The sequence below is a fragment of the Ursus maritimus genome, unplaced genomic scaffold (genome assembly GCF_017311325.1).
Source record: "Ursus maritimus isolate PB19 unplaced genomic scaffold, ASM1731132v1 scaffold_35, whole genome shotgun sequence".
In the NCBI taxonomy this organism is placed as follows: Eukaryota; Metazoa; Chordata; class Mammalia; order Carnivora; family Ursidae; genus Ursus; species Ursus maritimus.
The window spans coordinates 6855968-6871532 of record NW_024426119.1 but is presented as its reverse complement, the minus strand read 5'-3'; the positions used below and the strand labels follow the sequence as shown (position 1 = coordinate 6871532).

At 55.0% G+C, this 15565-nt stretch overlaps 1 protein-coding gene across 3 annotated transcripts in view; it reads right to left on the bottom strand.

The window, feature by feature from the left end:
• Nucleotides 1–15565, bottom strand: part of PAK6 (p21 (RAC1) activated kinase 6) — a 39719-nt gene that overhangs the window by 11741 nt on the left and 12413 nt on the right. For 2 of the 3 annotated variants that reach the window (XM_040620454.1, XM_040620455.1), the window contains exons 3-4: nucleotides 13515–13617; nucleotides 2041–2249 (exon numbers count right to left, since the gene is read on the bottom strand). In XM_040620454.1, the coding sequence (XP_040476388.1) occupies nucleotides 2041–2244 (204 nt within the window). In that variant the 5' untranslated portion in view covers nucleotides 2245–2249; nucleotides 13515–13617. Of the gene's footprint in view, nucleotides 1–2040; nucleotides 2250–13514; nucleotides 13618–14197; nucleotides 14389–15565 lie in introns of those variants that run through there. The other variant, XM_040620456.1, reaches the window with a different exon arrangement.

Here is a 15565-nt window from a genome sequence, read left to right as displayed (position 1 = left end):
AAAAAAAAAAAAAAAAAGGCAGGGGCAGGGTCGGAAGCAAAGAATCCTTCTCACTGGAGAAGGAGTTGACATGAAAACTCTGACACCTGAGGGAGAAGCAGTCCAGGGAGCGTCTGCTGGACCTCAGGAGAGCACTGGGCAAGAGAGGGGTGGAGGTGGAAAGAAGCTCTGGGAAGAGGGAGGCCGGAGCCTGCCACTGCCCAGTGCTGGGGCCAGGCTGGTGGTCGCTGGGCACCGGGGGAGGGTCTGGGCTTATGGTTAAAGGTGACTGCCTCCCAGTGTGGTCCACTGAGACACACGGCACAGGGCAGGGGTGTACCGAAAGCCCCTCTGAGGCCCCCCAGAAAACGAACGAGCTGGCCTGCCCCCTCTGACTCACCCTCACAGCCTCTGGAAGACCAGAGCTCATTTGGCTCAGGGTAGAATCCGCAGTGGAGGCTGAGCTGGTTTCTTGATCATTCTGTTCCCTTCTACTCTCCCTAGCCTGACCCTGTAAGTAGGGAAGGCCAGGCTCCTTGCCCTGCTGAGAGCGGCCCAGAGGGTCGACCCCAGCCCCCACCTACCTTGCTCTGGGAGGGAGGGCCCGGCTTGCTGCCGCTTGCAGGGGCCGTGGCAGCAGTAGACAGGAACATGCTTCGGAAGAGCCTGCGCTTAAGGCTGCTTTCCTGGGTCTTAGGGCTGGGGCTGCCCTCCCCGCCCGGCCTGCCTGTCGCTGAGCCCACCAGGCAGGACTGCGGCCGGGCCTCCTCAGAACCGTGCCTGGCAGCCTTGGTCCCGCGCCTACTGGTGGCTGCGGGGGGCGAGGCGCCGGGTGGGGAGCTCTGCAGGCAGGCACCCAGCTGCAGGCAGCGCTGCGTGGCACCCTGGAACTCCGTGGGGCCTAGCGACTGTGCCTTGGCAGCCAGCCCATTGGGGAGGACCCTCGGGCTCTGTGGCTCTGGCCACGGCACCTGCCTGCGGCCTGCTGGTGTGGCCCCGTTGCAGCTGAGGTAGAGGCCGTGGGGGTCAGTGCGCTCAGACTGGGGGCTCTGCAGGTACATGTCCGGGTCCGCGGCCCAGTGCTCGTCCCCCAGCAGCCCCAGGGACTGTGCCCGCCGCCGGCTGGTAGGGCTGCGGCCACGAAGGGTGTTGGAGCTGATGACCGACAACTTCTGGATGTCGTTGAGCAGCCCTGAGATGTAGCCATCCACGGGCACCGAGCTGCCGCACGGTCTGTAGGGGAGGGAGAAGAGTGTGGCGAGCAGCCTGTTCGTGGCACGGGGCCTCCACGGAGGGAGATCTTGGGGGACACTGAAGGGCCTCACTTGCTGTGTCATCCATCTGTTCCTTACTTTTCAGCCACTCACCCGGACCCACAGCAGGTCAGGCCTGTGCGGGGGGAGCAGAATACAAGGAGGAAGCCTATTGTCATGGGGCAGTCGGGCAGGGCAGACAGGGGGTAAGCCCCTCAAACGGTATGGGCAGCTGAGCTTGGGGAGCTGAGGGGGCAGGGGGTGGGGTCCAGAACCCTCCTGGGGCCTGCTGTCTTTCTCTAGCTCCATCTGTGGCCTTCTGGAAGCTGTCCGGAGCTCCCCGAGGAGGCAGCAACCAGTGCAGAGCTCTCCTCCACACACGTTGACAGGCCCCTGACTCCAAACGCTCTTGCCCTTCGTGACCCACACGGCGAAATCCTGCTGGTCTGGGAGCCCCAGCCCAAACAGGGGCTGTGTGTCCAAATATGGCATGGGACACACTTAACACTAAAAGGTAATGTGTTGTTCCCTGAATTGCAGATTTTACTGGGCACCCTGTAATTTTGTTTGCTAAATCTGGCAACCCTACCAGCCCGCAGAGAGGGCCTCCCCAGGCTCCTCCCCCCTGGACATGGAGTCCTCCCCCTGGGTGAGGCTCCTGAGTGGAGACTGAAAACAGCCAGCTGACTGATAGCTGGCAATGACGTGCTTCCTCCAGGTGTCTTTGCTGTCTTGCCAGGCACGGTCTCCGGTCTCCGTGGAGCGGGAGAGCCTGCAGTCAGCCCGACCGTCCCGCCGCCCACCTTACCTTCATGGGCTGGAGCTGCACCCGAGTAATGCGAGAAGGGTCCACCACGGGCTTGGGTCTCCGCAGTGTGTCCAGGATGTTCTGCCATTGTGGTGGGAGGCCCACAAACTTGCCTTCTTTGGGGTCAAAGGAGGTGTGGACGCGGTGCTGGAAGTTCTGTGGGGCTGAGATCTCAGGGCGTTTCTTCTTTTTCTTTCGGAACATGGTGCCTGCGTGGGGGAGGGCTGGGCTGAGCTCCAGTGAGGGGCTTCCTGGGAGCCTGGCCCCCGGAAGCCTAGGTGGTTGCAGTGGGTGCTGGACCCCCCCAACCCCGGCTCAGGGCTCCCTCCCCCCAGCCCGGGGCTTCCCCTCACCTCTCATCCCTACTTCCTCAGGGATATGGCTAGCTCCCAGCAAAGCAGTCCCAGAAACAACAAAAGTGCCAGAAATAAGCCGACACAGACTATAAACAAGGAAGAGAGGTGTCTGTCTTCTCGTCTGTGCCAAGTCTCCTGCCGAGCAGGCAGACTCTGGGGGTGTGTTTTTATAAGATCCCAAGCCCATTACAAATATCATTTTACTGTCAAATAATTTAAAAAGGAGAAAGAGGGAGGAAAGCAGGCAAATTCATTTTATGAAGCAAGTACGACTTTGATTCTTAAACCAGGTAAGAATAGTGCAGGAAAGAGAAAACTTGAACCAATCTCACGTATGAACAAAAGTGAAGCCCTAAACAGAACTAAGAAACTGAACCCAACAGCGTGTTACAGGTTTTTGTTTAACTCAGGTCCATCCCAGGATGGTTCAACGACAGAAAACCTATTTAGGTAATAAACCACACTCATAAAAAGCCAACATGGTGTGCAGTCTGGGAGCACGTATCACAGGACCAGGAACCCCCCAAAAGGGCCCTCTTGGTCCCCAAGTGCTTGGCCCTGATTCCAGAAGGGTCCTGAGTCAAGGGCACATCTGGCGTGAGTGAGGACAGCTGCGTAGGGGTTAGTCTCCCCACTTTGGGCCCTTTGCCCTCGAGTCTCAGAACTCTGTGCAAAACATCAACTTACAGCCAAACCTCTATTCCTTGCTCATCTGGGCTTTGCCTAAGGCCCTATGAACAATGTCAAAAGCTACCAGGGACATGGGCCTGCCGATCTGAGATGGGGAGACTGGAAACCCAGGGTAAAATGAGGACTCCAGCTTGCCTTCAGAGAGTCTCTGGCCAGGACCACATGTGGACGGAAGACTGGGTGGGACTGCTCACTTGAAAGCTTTTGTATCTGAAGCAGCTCCAAGCCGCTCAATGGTTTTTTGGGTTTTGTTTTTAATTTTTTTTCTTTATCATGGTAAATACACTCAATGGGCTTCTGTGTACCTGAAAACGTCACTTCTAGGTTTCAAGAAACAGGCATGTTTGTTTCTTGAGTTGAATGCCTGGATCGTTCGTCTATCCAAAGACTTGGTGGTGTGGTTCTTTTTTTTTTTTTTTTTTTAAGATTTTATTTATTTGACAGAGATAGAGACAGCCAGCAAGAGAGGGAACACAAGCAGGGGGAGTGGGAGAGGAAGAAGCAGGCTCATAGCGGAGGAGCCTGACGTGGGGCTCGATCCCATAACGCCGGGATCACGCCCTGAGCCGAAGGTAGACGCTTAACTGCTGTGCCACCCAGGCGCCCCTGGTGGTGTGGTTCTGACCGTTTTCTTTTTTGTTGTTTTGTTCTCGTTTGCAATGAATACAAGTTTTTGCATATAAAACAAAGAAACAAAAGCCCCAAAGATTTGGAAACAGACAGAGCCAAGGGTTCTCCTTTGGTTCCTACTCTGGAAACAGCATTTTCTTGGTCACTTTAGCACGTTCTGGAGGACGTCACAGATGTGGGAGGCAGCTGGTGCCCACTCGTAAAGGCAGGGGTCCTCAGACAGCCACAGCTTTCCCAAGGAGGGATTCAGCCCGTGTGAATCAATCAGAATCCACGTGACACCTCTTGGAATGTCAGCTGCTTCTGGGGCCTTGACGCCACCGGGAGTCTACCAAATGCTCCCTGCAGGCAAATCCCCCTATGCAGGAGCCCCAAGGACCAAGGCCTTTGGAGTGAAATATACCTGCTGAGTTGCAGGCGAATTGTGGGGAGTCTCCTGCTAATTTGGGGAGACTCTGTGCAAGCTACCTAAATGATTTGTGCCTCAGGGCTCTTCACTTATAAGACAGGGTTAGTAAAGGCTGCCTCACAAGGCTTCAGGAGGCTTAAGTGAGCAGACCCCCTGGTGAACGGGGGCTGATTCTTTTTTCATGTTTCTGATTCTGTGCACCTCTGTTTCCCAGCTCAGGGCCCTGCAGAAATCAGGACGTGAGCAGATCCAGATCCAGGAGAGATGCCCAATACCTTTCCTTACAGATTCGCTGATCAAAGGGCCATGCCTCATTTGGGGGACCTGGCCACCTCACCACCTCTCCATTGTGTAGACGGTTTGCAGTTTGGTAAAACACCTTGTCCCTTTCAGGCTTTGGCTCCCAGAGTCCTCATTCTGCAGTCCTGTGCTTAGAGCCTCACCGATAGACCCTCTGGCCCTAGAGTAGCTTCACTGATGGTGTCATTGCTCCCCGCCTTGCTCTGTGAACTCACATTCTTTTGCAGGTGTAAGGACACACCCAAGAGCTGAAGAAGAGTAAGCTAATACTTTCATCCCCAAACATCCGTCTTTCCCGACTCCCCCAGCCCCACCTGAATGCCCAGCTTTTTCTGCAGGAATGCAAGGGGATAGCATCTTTAGCAGAAGGTAAATGGCCCTGGGATCCACCTCCTGGGTCCCCTCCTGAGAACAAGTTTTTCCCAGAGGCAGTAGGAAAAGTCTGAGGAAAAAGGATACCACAGAGTCCTAGGACCCCAGGTTGTGGTAGTGAAGGTGGGGAGCTGCTGGAAGCAATGAACTGAGCTTGGGTTTTGGAGGGGGGGCGGGTAGGGTCAGAAATCAGAGCGAGTCACTTAGCTAATGGGAAATCCCCACCTAAAGAGAGGCTGCAAAAACGCATCCAGAATGTGGTGAGACTAACACTGCCTGGGACAACATGAACGTGTACATAGAAAATCGAGAAAGATCTATATATAAACTATTGGAATTAGATAAGTGAATGTAGAAGATCCCTGATTCCAGGTCAATTAAAAAAAATCAGTTGTATTTCTTCATACCAACAACAAACAAATAGAAAAAACAATTTTTTTAAAGATTCTGTGGTACAATGGGAAAGAGATACTTGGTCTCAGTTTCCCGTTCCTGGTATACAACTCCTAACACCCTTGCAATCCCAGATGGAAAGAACGTTCCAACTTTCAGCCCTGCCCCACCTCTGGGGAGGCAGTGGGGTTGGAGATGGAGTTAATGATCAATGGCTAATGATTTAATCAATTGTGCCTATGCACTGAGGCCTCCACAGAAACCCCTAAACGACAGGATTCAGGGAGCTTCTGGGCTGGTGCGCACATCAAGGCACTGGGAGGGTGAAGCAGCCGGGGAGGGCTTCCCGCATGCATCTTCCCCGCTCGGCTGTGCCTGGGATGTATTTTTTATAATGAATGAGTTCCAGGAGAAACTTCAAAAAAAATGTCCATGAAGACATTAAAAAAAAAAAAAAAGTCAAATACCTAGGAATAAACGTAATCAAAGATGTGCAAGGTCCCTACACTGAGAAGTATAAAACATTATTTTTTTTAAAGATTGCTTTTATTTATTTGACAGAGAGAGAACACAAGCAGGGGGAGAGGAAGAGGGAGAAGCAGGCTCCCCGCTGAGCAGGGAGCCCACCGTGGGACTCGATCCCAGGACCCTGGGACCATGACCTGAGCTGAAGGTAGATGCTTAACCCACTGAGCCACCCAGGCGCCCCGAGAAGTATAAAACATTATTAAATTTATTAAAGAATGTTCATAGATTGGAAGACTCAATGATATAAAGGTATCAATTATTTCCAGATTAATCTATAGATTTGTTTCAGTCTCAGTCAAAATCCCAGCATATTTCTTTTGGTAGAAATTGACAAACTGACTTGAAAATGTACAGAGCAAACATAAAGAATCAGGAATAGTAGAGACCATCTTGAAGAACAAGGTTGAAGGATTACACTACTAAATACCAAGATTTATGGTAACAGTACAATAATCGATATAGTGTGGACCTGGCACAAGGAGTGACAAATCACCCAATGGAACAGAAGAGAGAATCCAGAAATAGATCCAGTCATATAAGGTCACTTAATTTATGACAAATGTGACACTGCAATATGATAGGGAACAGATGATCTTTTCAAAAAATGTAGCTGAAACAATTAGATAACCATATGGGAAAAAAAAAAAAAAGAATCCTGAAAAATGAATTCATGTCATACCCCAAAATTAATCAGATCTAAATGTGAAAGCTAAAATAATAAGCTGGAGGCAGTAATGGGGGGATGGGAGAGGGGGTTACCCACAGTCTGGCCATTGCCTGCCCCAGGTCCAGGGTGGGTGACTACATGGGAGCCTAGTTTGTTGGGCTCTCCCGGAACCCTTGATGTTCTGGGGTCAAAACCTCCACACCCATGGGTCTCAGGGATAAATTCAACTACCAAGGTTTTCTTTGTCCAAAGCAGAACTCTTGATGGCAACGGTTAGGAGTAGGGGATTCTTTCTAGGATTCCAGGATTCCAGGATTCCTTCCTTCCTTCCTTCCTTCCTTCCTTCCTTCCTTCCTTCCTTCCTTCCTTCCTTCCTCCCTGCCTCCCTCCCTCCCTCCTTCCTTCCTTCTTTCCTTCTTTCCTCCCTCCATCCTTCCCTTCCTTTCTTTCAAGATTTTATTTATTTTAGAGGGAGAGGGCAGGGGGAGCAGAGTGAGAGAGAGACGAGCAGACTCTGCACTGAGGGGGGAGCCCGACACGGGGCTTGATCTCAGGACCCTGAGATCATGACCTGAGCTAAAACCAAGAGTTGGATGCTTAGCTGACTGAGCCACCCAGGCGCCCCTCTAGAATTTCTTTCTCAAGAAAACAAGGGGCGTCTGGGTGGCTCAGTGGGTTAAGCACCTGCCTCCGGCTCAGGTCATGATCCCAGTGTTCTGGGATCGAGCCCCACATCGGGCTCCCTGCTCGGTGGGGAGCCTGCTTCCCCCTCTCCCGCCGCATGCTTCCCCCTCTCCCGCCGCATGCTTCCCCCTCTCCCGCCACCTGCTTCCCCCTCTCCCGCCACCTGCTTCTCCCTCTCCCTCCACCTGCCACTCCACCTGCTTGTGTCAAATAAATAAATAAAATCTTTCAGAGAATTTTTAAAAAATAAAGAAAACAAAACATTTTAGAATAAAGAGTGATCATGAGGTCTGAGTTTCTAAGAGACACACTCCCCCACTCAGGTGTCCAATGTTGACAAGTCATTGGGTGTGAAACCCCTGAGATGCAGACAGACGTCCTATATCTCTCTGGCAACGGGTCCTGTGTCCTTGGAGCACACCGGGTCCAGACAGAGGCCTCCATTTGCCATTTTTAGGTCTCCATTTTCCAGCCCTGTTTCCTACTTCTGACCAAGGTCAAGGGCCCAGGGGCCGAGGGAGGGTGGCTGCGGCATCAGCCCTGAGGCCGTGGTAAACCCGTGGTGGTAAACCAGCCCGGCCGACCCTTAGAGCTGCCTTGCTGCCTTCCTGGTATCGCCACCTCTTTGCACGCACACTCCACTCACCGAGTAGAGGGCTTTCCTCAAAGAAGATACCGGGAGGAGGGAGGAGGGAGGAGGAAGGGAGATGATCTTCCCTCGGAGAGCCAGTCCCTGCCTTGCCCTCTGCCTAGCCTGACAGAAACCACCTGGACCTGACACTCTGAAGTAGAAATGGCCAGAAGCCAAGCCCCAGCTCGGGCTCAGGGAGCCCTCCGCTGCCCCAGCCCCTCCTGTCGCAGGCCTCATCCCAACACAGGGGAGGGAGGAGATGCCGAAGGTTCTTTCTTAAGCGGGGATCCAACCTTGAGATTGAGGAATGCTTTGAACTTCCCTCTTCTGAATGACTGCAGACGTCACCTGCTGGCTGGCCCCGGACTGGACCAGAGGGAATGCCCAGCACCGGGAGGGGAAGAGCCCTGCCCAAACCAGTTTGGGAAGGAAACTCCCAGCACAGCTCCTGCTATGGCTGCTTCCTCCAGCCAGAGCCTGGCAGATGGGGGGCCTGTCAGTTCCTGGCAGAGGCTTTCTGGAGGAAATCCTGCCACACCCAGCTCCTGAGGGTGGAGCTGGTGGGAGAGTTCAGGGAGCCAAAGGCCCAGCGTCCCTGACAGTATGGCTGTCATGTCAGAGGAACAGGAGCCAGAAAGGGAATGTGCTTGGCTCTTCCCAAGGATCAATTCATTTCATTTTCACACCAACCCCGGGGGGGTAGGAATTACTGTTATTACCCATGATTCTCGATTGTCGATGAGGCTCAGAGAGCCTAAATAACTTGCCCAAGGGGACAGAATCAGGAAAGGACCGAGCTGGGGGTCTGAACCTACATTTGGTCCCAAAGCCCCTGCTCTGTCCACCATGCTTATTCTGAGGGAGTTGGGCTGCTGTTCGTCTCTTTCCTGGGGTCTCTGTGAACAGCCATGGGGCTGAGCAGCCTGTGTGGACTCACGGGAGTGTGCAGAAGGGGGGGAGGCAGCCAGCTCCCTCAATCAAGATTGCGAGGCTTTTTTCCTGGGCTCATCTGTGAGTCAGAAGCCAGAGGAGATCGGGGCTGTCCTGACGTGTAGGCTGCCCCTTACTTTGTTTGGGTTTTGCCCTGCAAGGGGTGGCTCAAATGTTCCATGGAGCGCATGCTGATGGCTGTGACATCAGGGCCTGGATATATGAGAAAAGCGGCAGCAGCAGCAGGAGTGTATTCTCTCCAGCACGGATCCACGGCCCCTCAGCGGGGCCTCGGCCTCAAGCCAGGAACCTGCAGGCTTGGCTCAAGGAGTGGTGGGCAGAGCTTCACGGCTGATGCTACTGTCCCATGGCTACAAGGGGTCTGGGCGGTGGGCCCCCTGGAGCAGGGTACTGCTAGGCGAGGCTGCTCTAGAGGCCACAACGGGAATGAGGAGAAGAGCCACAGTGGGTGGGTCACCCTCTCAAACTGCTCCTCTGGGGGAGCAGACGTGCAGCCGCCAGGGCCTGGAGTGCCAGGGCCACCAAGCTGTTTCACCAGCAGTGCTGCTGTCCAGCTGAGTCACCTACCTTACCTTCCACACCCAGCTTCGAGTGGGGTTTGGCTATTTCCACACATCAGATCCCTTTCAAAGGAAGGACCTGGAGCCCACTGAAGGGAGCCACAAGAAGGCGCTGCAGGCTGGGGAGGTGGCTTCCAGAAAGTGAGTCCGGAGGAGTTTGCAGCTAATCTGAGGGGGGCAGGATTTGGTTGGTTGTCTCAGTCCTGAGATCTTGGTAAATTTTTAGGAACGAGGCCGGTGGGATTCCCCTCCATATCCAGGTGACTGGAAAGGAGGGACCGTGGGCCCCCCTCCCAGTGCTTGTAAGCCAGAGTGGAGGGACACATGGGCTTCCTCTGAGGGAGGCTTAGCGGCTGCTTAGCACTACTGAGCACTGGCTTGGGGTGGCCCCAGAGTATGCGGGTCCTGAGTTCCTGCCTGTGACCTCCTTTCTAGGCTGTAGCATTTCCAGTGGTGACAAGGGAACAGACCCATTCACCTCTGCCAGCGTCCCCAGGTACTTGAGGAGGGGACCAGTACCTGTTCTAAGCTCAAGGGGCAATTTTAGGTATTTTCAGTAAATACCTAAACACTCAGTCAGTCGTCACGCAAGGAGTGCTTAGTGTAAGCACCAGGCTCTGGGCCGATCGTGTCACATTTAGGATCTCGTCCCCACAAGCCTATAAGGCAGGGCTATGACTGTACCCATTACGTGGACGAGGAATCCCATGTTCACAGAGATCAAGTCATTTGCCCAAGTAAAGCAGCAAAGAAGGGGAAGACCTGTGTCTCTCTGACCTGGTGTGAATGCTGCTGCAGACAGCTGTCACCCCCCACCACCACCTCTGTCTCATTCTCACACCCATTCATGATGCCCTGGGGAAGGAACAATTCTAGAATCATGATGCTGAGGTAGGTAAGCCCCCCAGTTCTTCTTCTTTTTTAAGTAGGCTCCATGCCCAGCATGGAGTCCAATGTGGGGCTTGAACTTACAACCCTGAGATCAAGACCTGAGCTGAGATCAAGAGTCAGACACTTAACTGACTGAACCCCCAGGCCCCCCAAGCCCCAAAGTTCTATAGCACTTAGAAAGGTACCTCCACTACTGCCACCATCCAGGCACAGAGGGGCCTAAAAAGGACCATGTCACCTCCAGGGCCGGGCCCTTCCACCCAGAGAGCTGTAGCTAGGTTGCCCAAATTCTTTGTAACCCACTTTGGGAACTGTCATCCACACACTTCCGTGAAGAATGATGGGCCTCACTGGCCCCCTGGTTGAGAATATCGTGAACAGAAGCCAGCCTTTCACTGAAGTATTCTTATTGGCCAGGAATATTCTCAAATTTTACTTTCTGGAGTTTGTTTAAATATAAATTGATTCAATAAATTCATTTATTGTACATCAACTCTGCTCCAGGTTCTAGGGACCGTGGTGAATAACACAAAATCCTTGGTCTCATGCAGTTTGGCTTGCTTTTCCAAAGAGATGTTGCTAGACCCCACCCTGATCTGCCCCACCTGCCAGAGAGATGGTAGTGTACATGCCTGGGGACTTGCTCATGGGGTCTGGCCTCTCCTCTGTCCCTGGCCAACTTTCAGTCCCTCAGTGGCACTCCTGACAGGGACATGTCTGTGGCCTGCTAGAATACATTCAGTGATGGGGAGCTCCTCCCCGCTCCCCGACGCCCCTGCCCTCTGTCCTTCTGTCCCCTGCTGCTCATCCTTTGTATGGAGCTGATCTCTGCCCTCCCTCAGTCTCTAGCAGAGATCTGGGCCTGCCATCTACCCCTCTTCACATCACGTGAGTCAGGGGACTCATTTCCTGCCTCCCCCCCTCCAAGTCTCACCAGGGGGAAGGGCCTGAAGAGAATTTCATGTGTTTTTCTGCTCAGTGGTCACCTGCAGGGTGGCTGGGTCCTAGAGCCAGGCTGTGCCCCTCACGACCATTGCTTGAGGGCCTCATAGATCTGCCCAGGGCCTCCGTGCTGAAGCAGGGAGTGTCCCCAGGATGCTGAGCAGGACCTTGAGGTTTTGCTGTCCCACTGGACAGACCCAGAGAGAAGCTGAGTGTGCAGGCAGAGGGCATTCTGCATGTAAGCCAAAATGCCTGGGTTCCCTGCACTTGTCACCATTCCCACACTACAGGTCCCAGCGAATCCCCGCGGGAGAGATAATGGGGCTGTTGTTGAAAAGAATATGATAATAAAGCTCATTCAATCTCTTGTGTCAACACTCCAGCTGAATGAGAGGCCAAAGAGCCAGGCTGGCCAGCCAGGAAGGTCAATATTGACTCAGGCCCGCCTCGGGCTCGCTCCAGCCTACTAATGCAGTGCTGTGGTCCAGCAGCGGCCCAAGCCAGCGCAGCCCTCTGACCTCCGTTCACTGTACTTAGAATCCACAGGATTGGGCTTTCCCGGGCTCGGGGTTATCTCCAAGGGAAAAGTAAAGAATGGCCTTCCTGGAAGGGCTGTAGGTTGAACCCCTCTTCACTCTGCCCAATTTTCAGCAGCCTCCACATGCAGAGGCCCGAGTCCTCATCACAGGGTCCTTAGACCCTGGCTGGAACGAGCCTCTAGAGTCCCCAGTCACAGGCTTAAGGCCCCTAACCACACAAAAAGATTATGTTTCACAGCTCTTCACTTCCTATATCTCTGTGTCGTTCCCCTCTTGACTTTATGCTCACAATACTGTGAGATGTGTCAAACCTGCTTTACTGGGTGCATCTGAAAGATGACAGGTGGCCGGGGAGAGGATGGAGGAGACCAGGAAGGGAATATACACACACATATGGGTGTAAAGCGCATAGCACACGTCAGACGCTGTGCTAGGTGCTTATAAGTGCATTTAATGGCCACAATCCTACAAGCTAGATATTATGAGCTCTGTTTTACAGGTGAAGAAACCGAGCCTCAGAGAGAAAGCCTGTCTGAGATGGTAAGTTTGGAGCTGGTATTCAAATACACTGTCTCTAAGCTAACATGCCTGGAGCTCAGAGAAGTCAAACGACCTGCCCCGGGTCACACAGCCGCTGAGGGCAGAGCTAGGACTAGAAGCCTCAAGCCAGAGGCTCCCTCTGCCCAGGGCAGCCCTGTGGCAACAATGTGTCCGGGTCTCCCACACACACGTGAGCACCTGTGACACATACAGAACATCCCGCTGTCTCTGCCTCCAAAGCTGGATCCTCTTCCAGATCTGGCCCCTTCCCGGGCCACCTCTACCTGCCCACTACAGACCCTCTGCCTTTACTTTGTTCCCATGGCTTGCGGTAAACCCTCCCCAGTCTGCTGCCACAGAGCCAGACCATTCTCAAAGTTCTCCAGGAGAATCCAGGGCTTGGGTAGTTTAACTTTTCCTAAGTAATAACTAGAGCGTGAGGAGGTGGCTCACGGCTGGGGCTGTTGGACGTTGATTATTTATCACCGTGACTTCTCACAACTCTCCTCTGAGGCACGCTCGATCGCCCGGTTTCATAGGTGAGGACATTTAAGTTTATAGAGAAGTAAAACAACTCGCTTAAGGAATAAATAGAAGGCGAAGTCAGAATTTGAACCCAGCTCTTTCTGATTCCAAATGTGTTCTCCGCTACTGTCCTATGTATGGCCCGAGGAGGACTCGCAGTATTACAGTAGATGCTGTAACAGTTCCAAAAGACCCGAGCACAGACACGGTCTTGACGCCCCTCTTTCCCCTACCTAGGAAAACAAGTCGGGGGAGCCGAAAACACACCAGAATAGGACAAGACACAGAAAACCCAGCCCACACGCCGGGAGCTCTTCACGTCTTAGCCCTGGGTGCTCCTAGCAGCGTCTAGATCCCAGATGGGATGTCGCTCATCTTCCACGGGTGTGGGAACAGCTGGATCCATTTTAGCAGGTTGGGAGATGTGGGCAATGAGCTAGCAGGCTGGGATGTGCGGAGCAGCACCTCTGCCTGGGGCTGCCTCCGGGCCTGCTCAGTGCAGACACTGGGCCGGCTGCTGCCCTTCCTGTTCGGGAGCCTCCTTCCCAAGCAAGAATTCAGTGCCCCGGCCTTCGTGACACTGGCTCGCCCCAGACAGGCATCACACCTGACCACAGCAGAGACTGGGCCAGGGGCAGGCAGAAGTCTGCGCCGGGGCCTCCTGCTGTGGGCTGGCCGGAGTTACAGTGCACATCCAGTAAGGATGGAGAAATGGCACCTAGGAGGGACCACTGCCCCTGCCTAACAGTACCCAGAGCGTCCCAGGAGGGCCACCAGCCTGTCCACTGCCCCTTCCAGCCTGTCCCTCATGGAGGTCTTGAGAAGGCTCCTGGACACCTTACAAGGGCTGAAGGTTCCTCACTCACCTCCTGGCCGCTTCCTCTCGACTCCTCACCCTTCAGTGGGCAGATCTCTCAGGCACCGAGGAGAGGGAAGACTGAGGACCTTCCCTGGCTAGTCCTCCGAGGCCTGGGTGGAAAGAGATCAGAAATGCATTGTGACAAATGTTGTATGTGTCTCGGTGGATTTTGCGACCTGCCGAATCCAGAGCATTCGGATCCGCCCCAGGCCTGCCTCCCGACTGAGCCACCATCTCAGGTACAAGGCGAGGTGGCGGGCTCCCCGCCCGGCGCACGGGGAGGAGGGGTAGTGGGCGCAGCACCGCCTCGGGCCGCTGTCCCCACCGCGCTCCGCTCCGACTCAGCGCGGCCACCGGCCCCACCTCGCAGGCCCGCATGCGGCGCCCCTCTGGGGCGCGAATCCCCCAGCCCCGCGCCTCAGCAGCCCCAGCAGCTGGGCCGGAAGCGGCGGCGCACACGCGGAGGTCGGTCCGCCCCCAGCTGCGCCGGCTCCCGGTACCGGCGCTCCGGGCCCGTCAGCCCCGCGCCCTCCCCACGGCCGCTCCTGGGTGCACAGGGCGCCGGCCAGCCCCGAACTTTAGGGACTGAAAACCCGGGGAAAGGAGGCCGCGCGCGCGGGAGACCTGTCCCTGCGTCCCGGTCCCCCCCCCCAGGGGTCGCCGGCCTCCCGGGCTGGCCGGGGCACCCACCTGCCCAGCGGGAAGTCCCTGGAGAGCTCGGGGAGGCCGCGGGAGCCGGGCCCGCCCTCCGCGGGAGGGACCTCGGCGGCGCCGGGAACGGCGGAGAGAGGCCGCGCTTTGTTTGTGCAGCGCCGGCTTCACCTGGCCGCGAGTTTGATTTCAGGGTGTGGCCTCAGGTAGGACAGGGCGAACACAAAGCCCGGGAAAAGTCGCCCAGGGGTGCAGGGGCCATGGCCAGGAGCCTCTTCGCCCGAGGGGCGCTCCCCTGCTCGACCCTTTTCCTCTAAACTCTCGGCTTCCGCCCTGGCCGGCCCTTCGCCTGGGGGCCCTCATCCGGGTCGGGTCCGCTGCGACCTGCCGTGGCCCCGTGGCCCCTGGAGGGCCGCGCAGGGGCCTGACCTGGATTATCCGCTGAGTGCCTCGGTGTGTAATTAACTCGTTGATTGGCATTGCAGCTGCACGTCTGGAGGCCGCGCGCCGACTCCTCCGGATGCCAGAGGGGCAGCGGGGCGAGTGCACCCACCTAGACTCACTGGGGAGTCTCAGCTGGAGTCCTAAAACCTGTCTGTCCCATCCCGACAAGGCCCATTCTCGGGTGGGAAAGCCAGGATTTAAAGGGATTCCAAATTCCTCGTCAGACGCGGCTCAGTTCTGAGAACCTCAGCCTCAAGGTTCCCAGCCCCCCGCCCCCAAGGGGACCCCTCGGAAAAAGAAAGCTTTTGAGTTCCTTGCATTCTCGGAGAATGGGCCTGGTTACACAGCTGGCATCCCCAGGTTGTCCCCTGCAGCGCCCTGGCCTAGGAGCAGGATGGCCCTTCAGAGGGGCTCACTCCTGGCTGCACTTTACCCTGCTTCTTTTGAATTAGAGGGTCGATATGTTGTGGGGCAGAGGCAGGGCCACCTGTCTGTCTCTTCCCTAAACCAGGAAGTGAGAAGACCCTTGCTGTCCTAGACTTGGGCCCCCAGACAGGGCTGTATCTGACTGAGTGCTGGGGGGATTCTGGCTCTGAAATTCGGTATATCTAGACTTTGAGTGGCTGCTCCCAAGCAGTGGCTGGATGACTGCCAATGTCACAGCGGGGACTGAGGACAGTGCTGGGATTTTTGTCATCGTTGGGTGCCTCGAACTTCCGTTATTGAGTTCGCTATTGCCATGTATTGCCTTTATTCACTGATTCTAGATCTATGGGTGCAATTTCTAGATAAAGCATTTGCATATGGGCTCTATTGCTTATAGGGCTTAGTGGTGTGGCAGCTGGGCAGCTAAGTGCAGGTCCCCTTGCCCGCCTCCACACGCTCTTACGTATATTTAGTCTCTGCTCCTCTTCTTACCCTCTGTCTCCCCTCCTCCTCTTTGTGTCTTTCCCAAGAAGATTC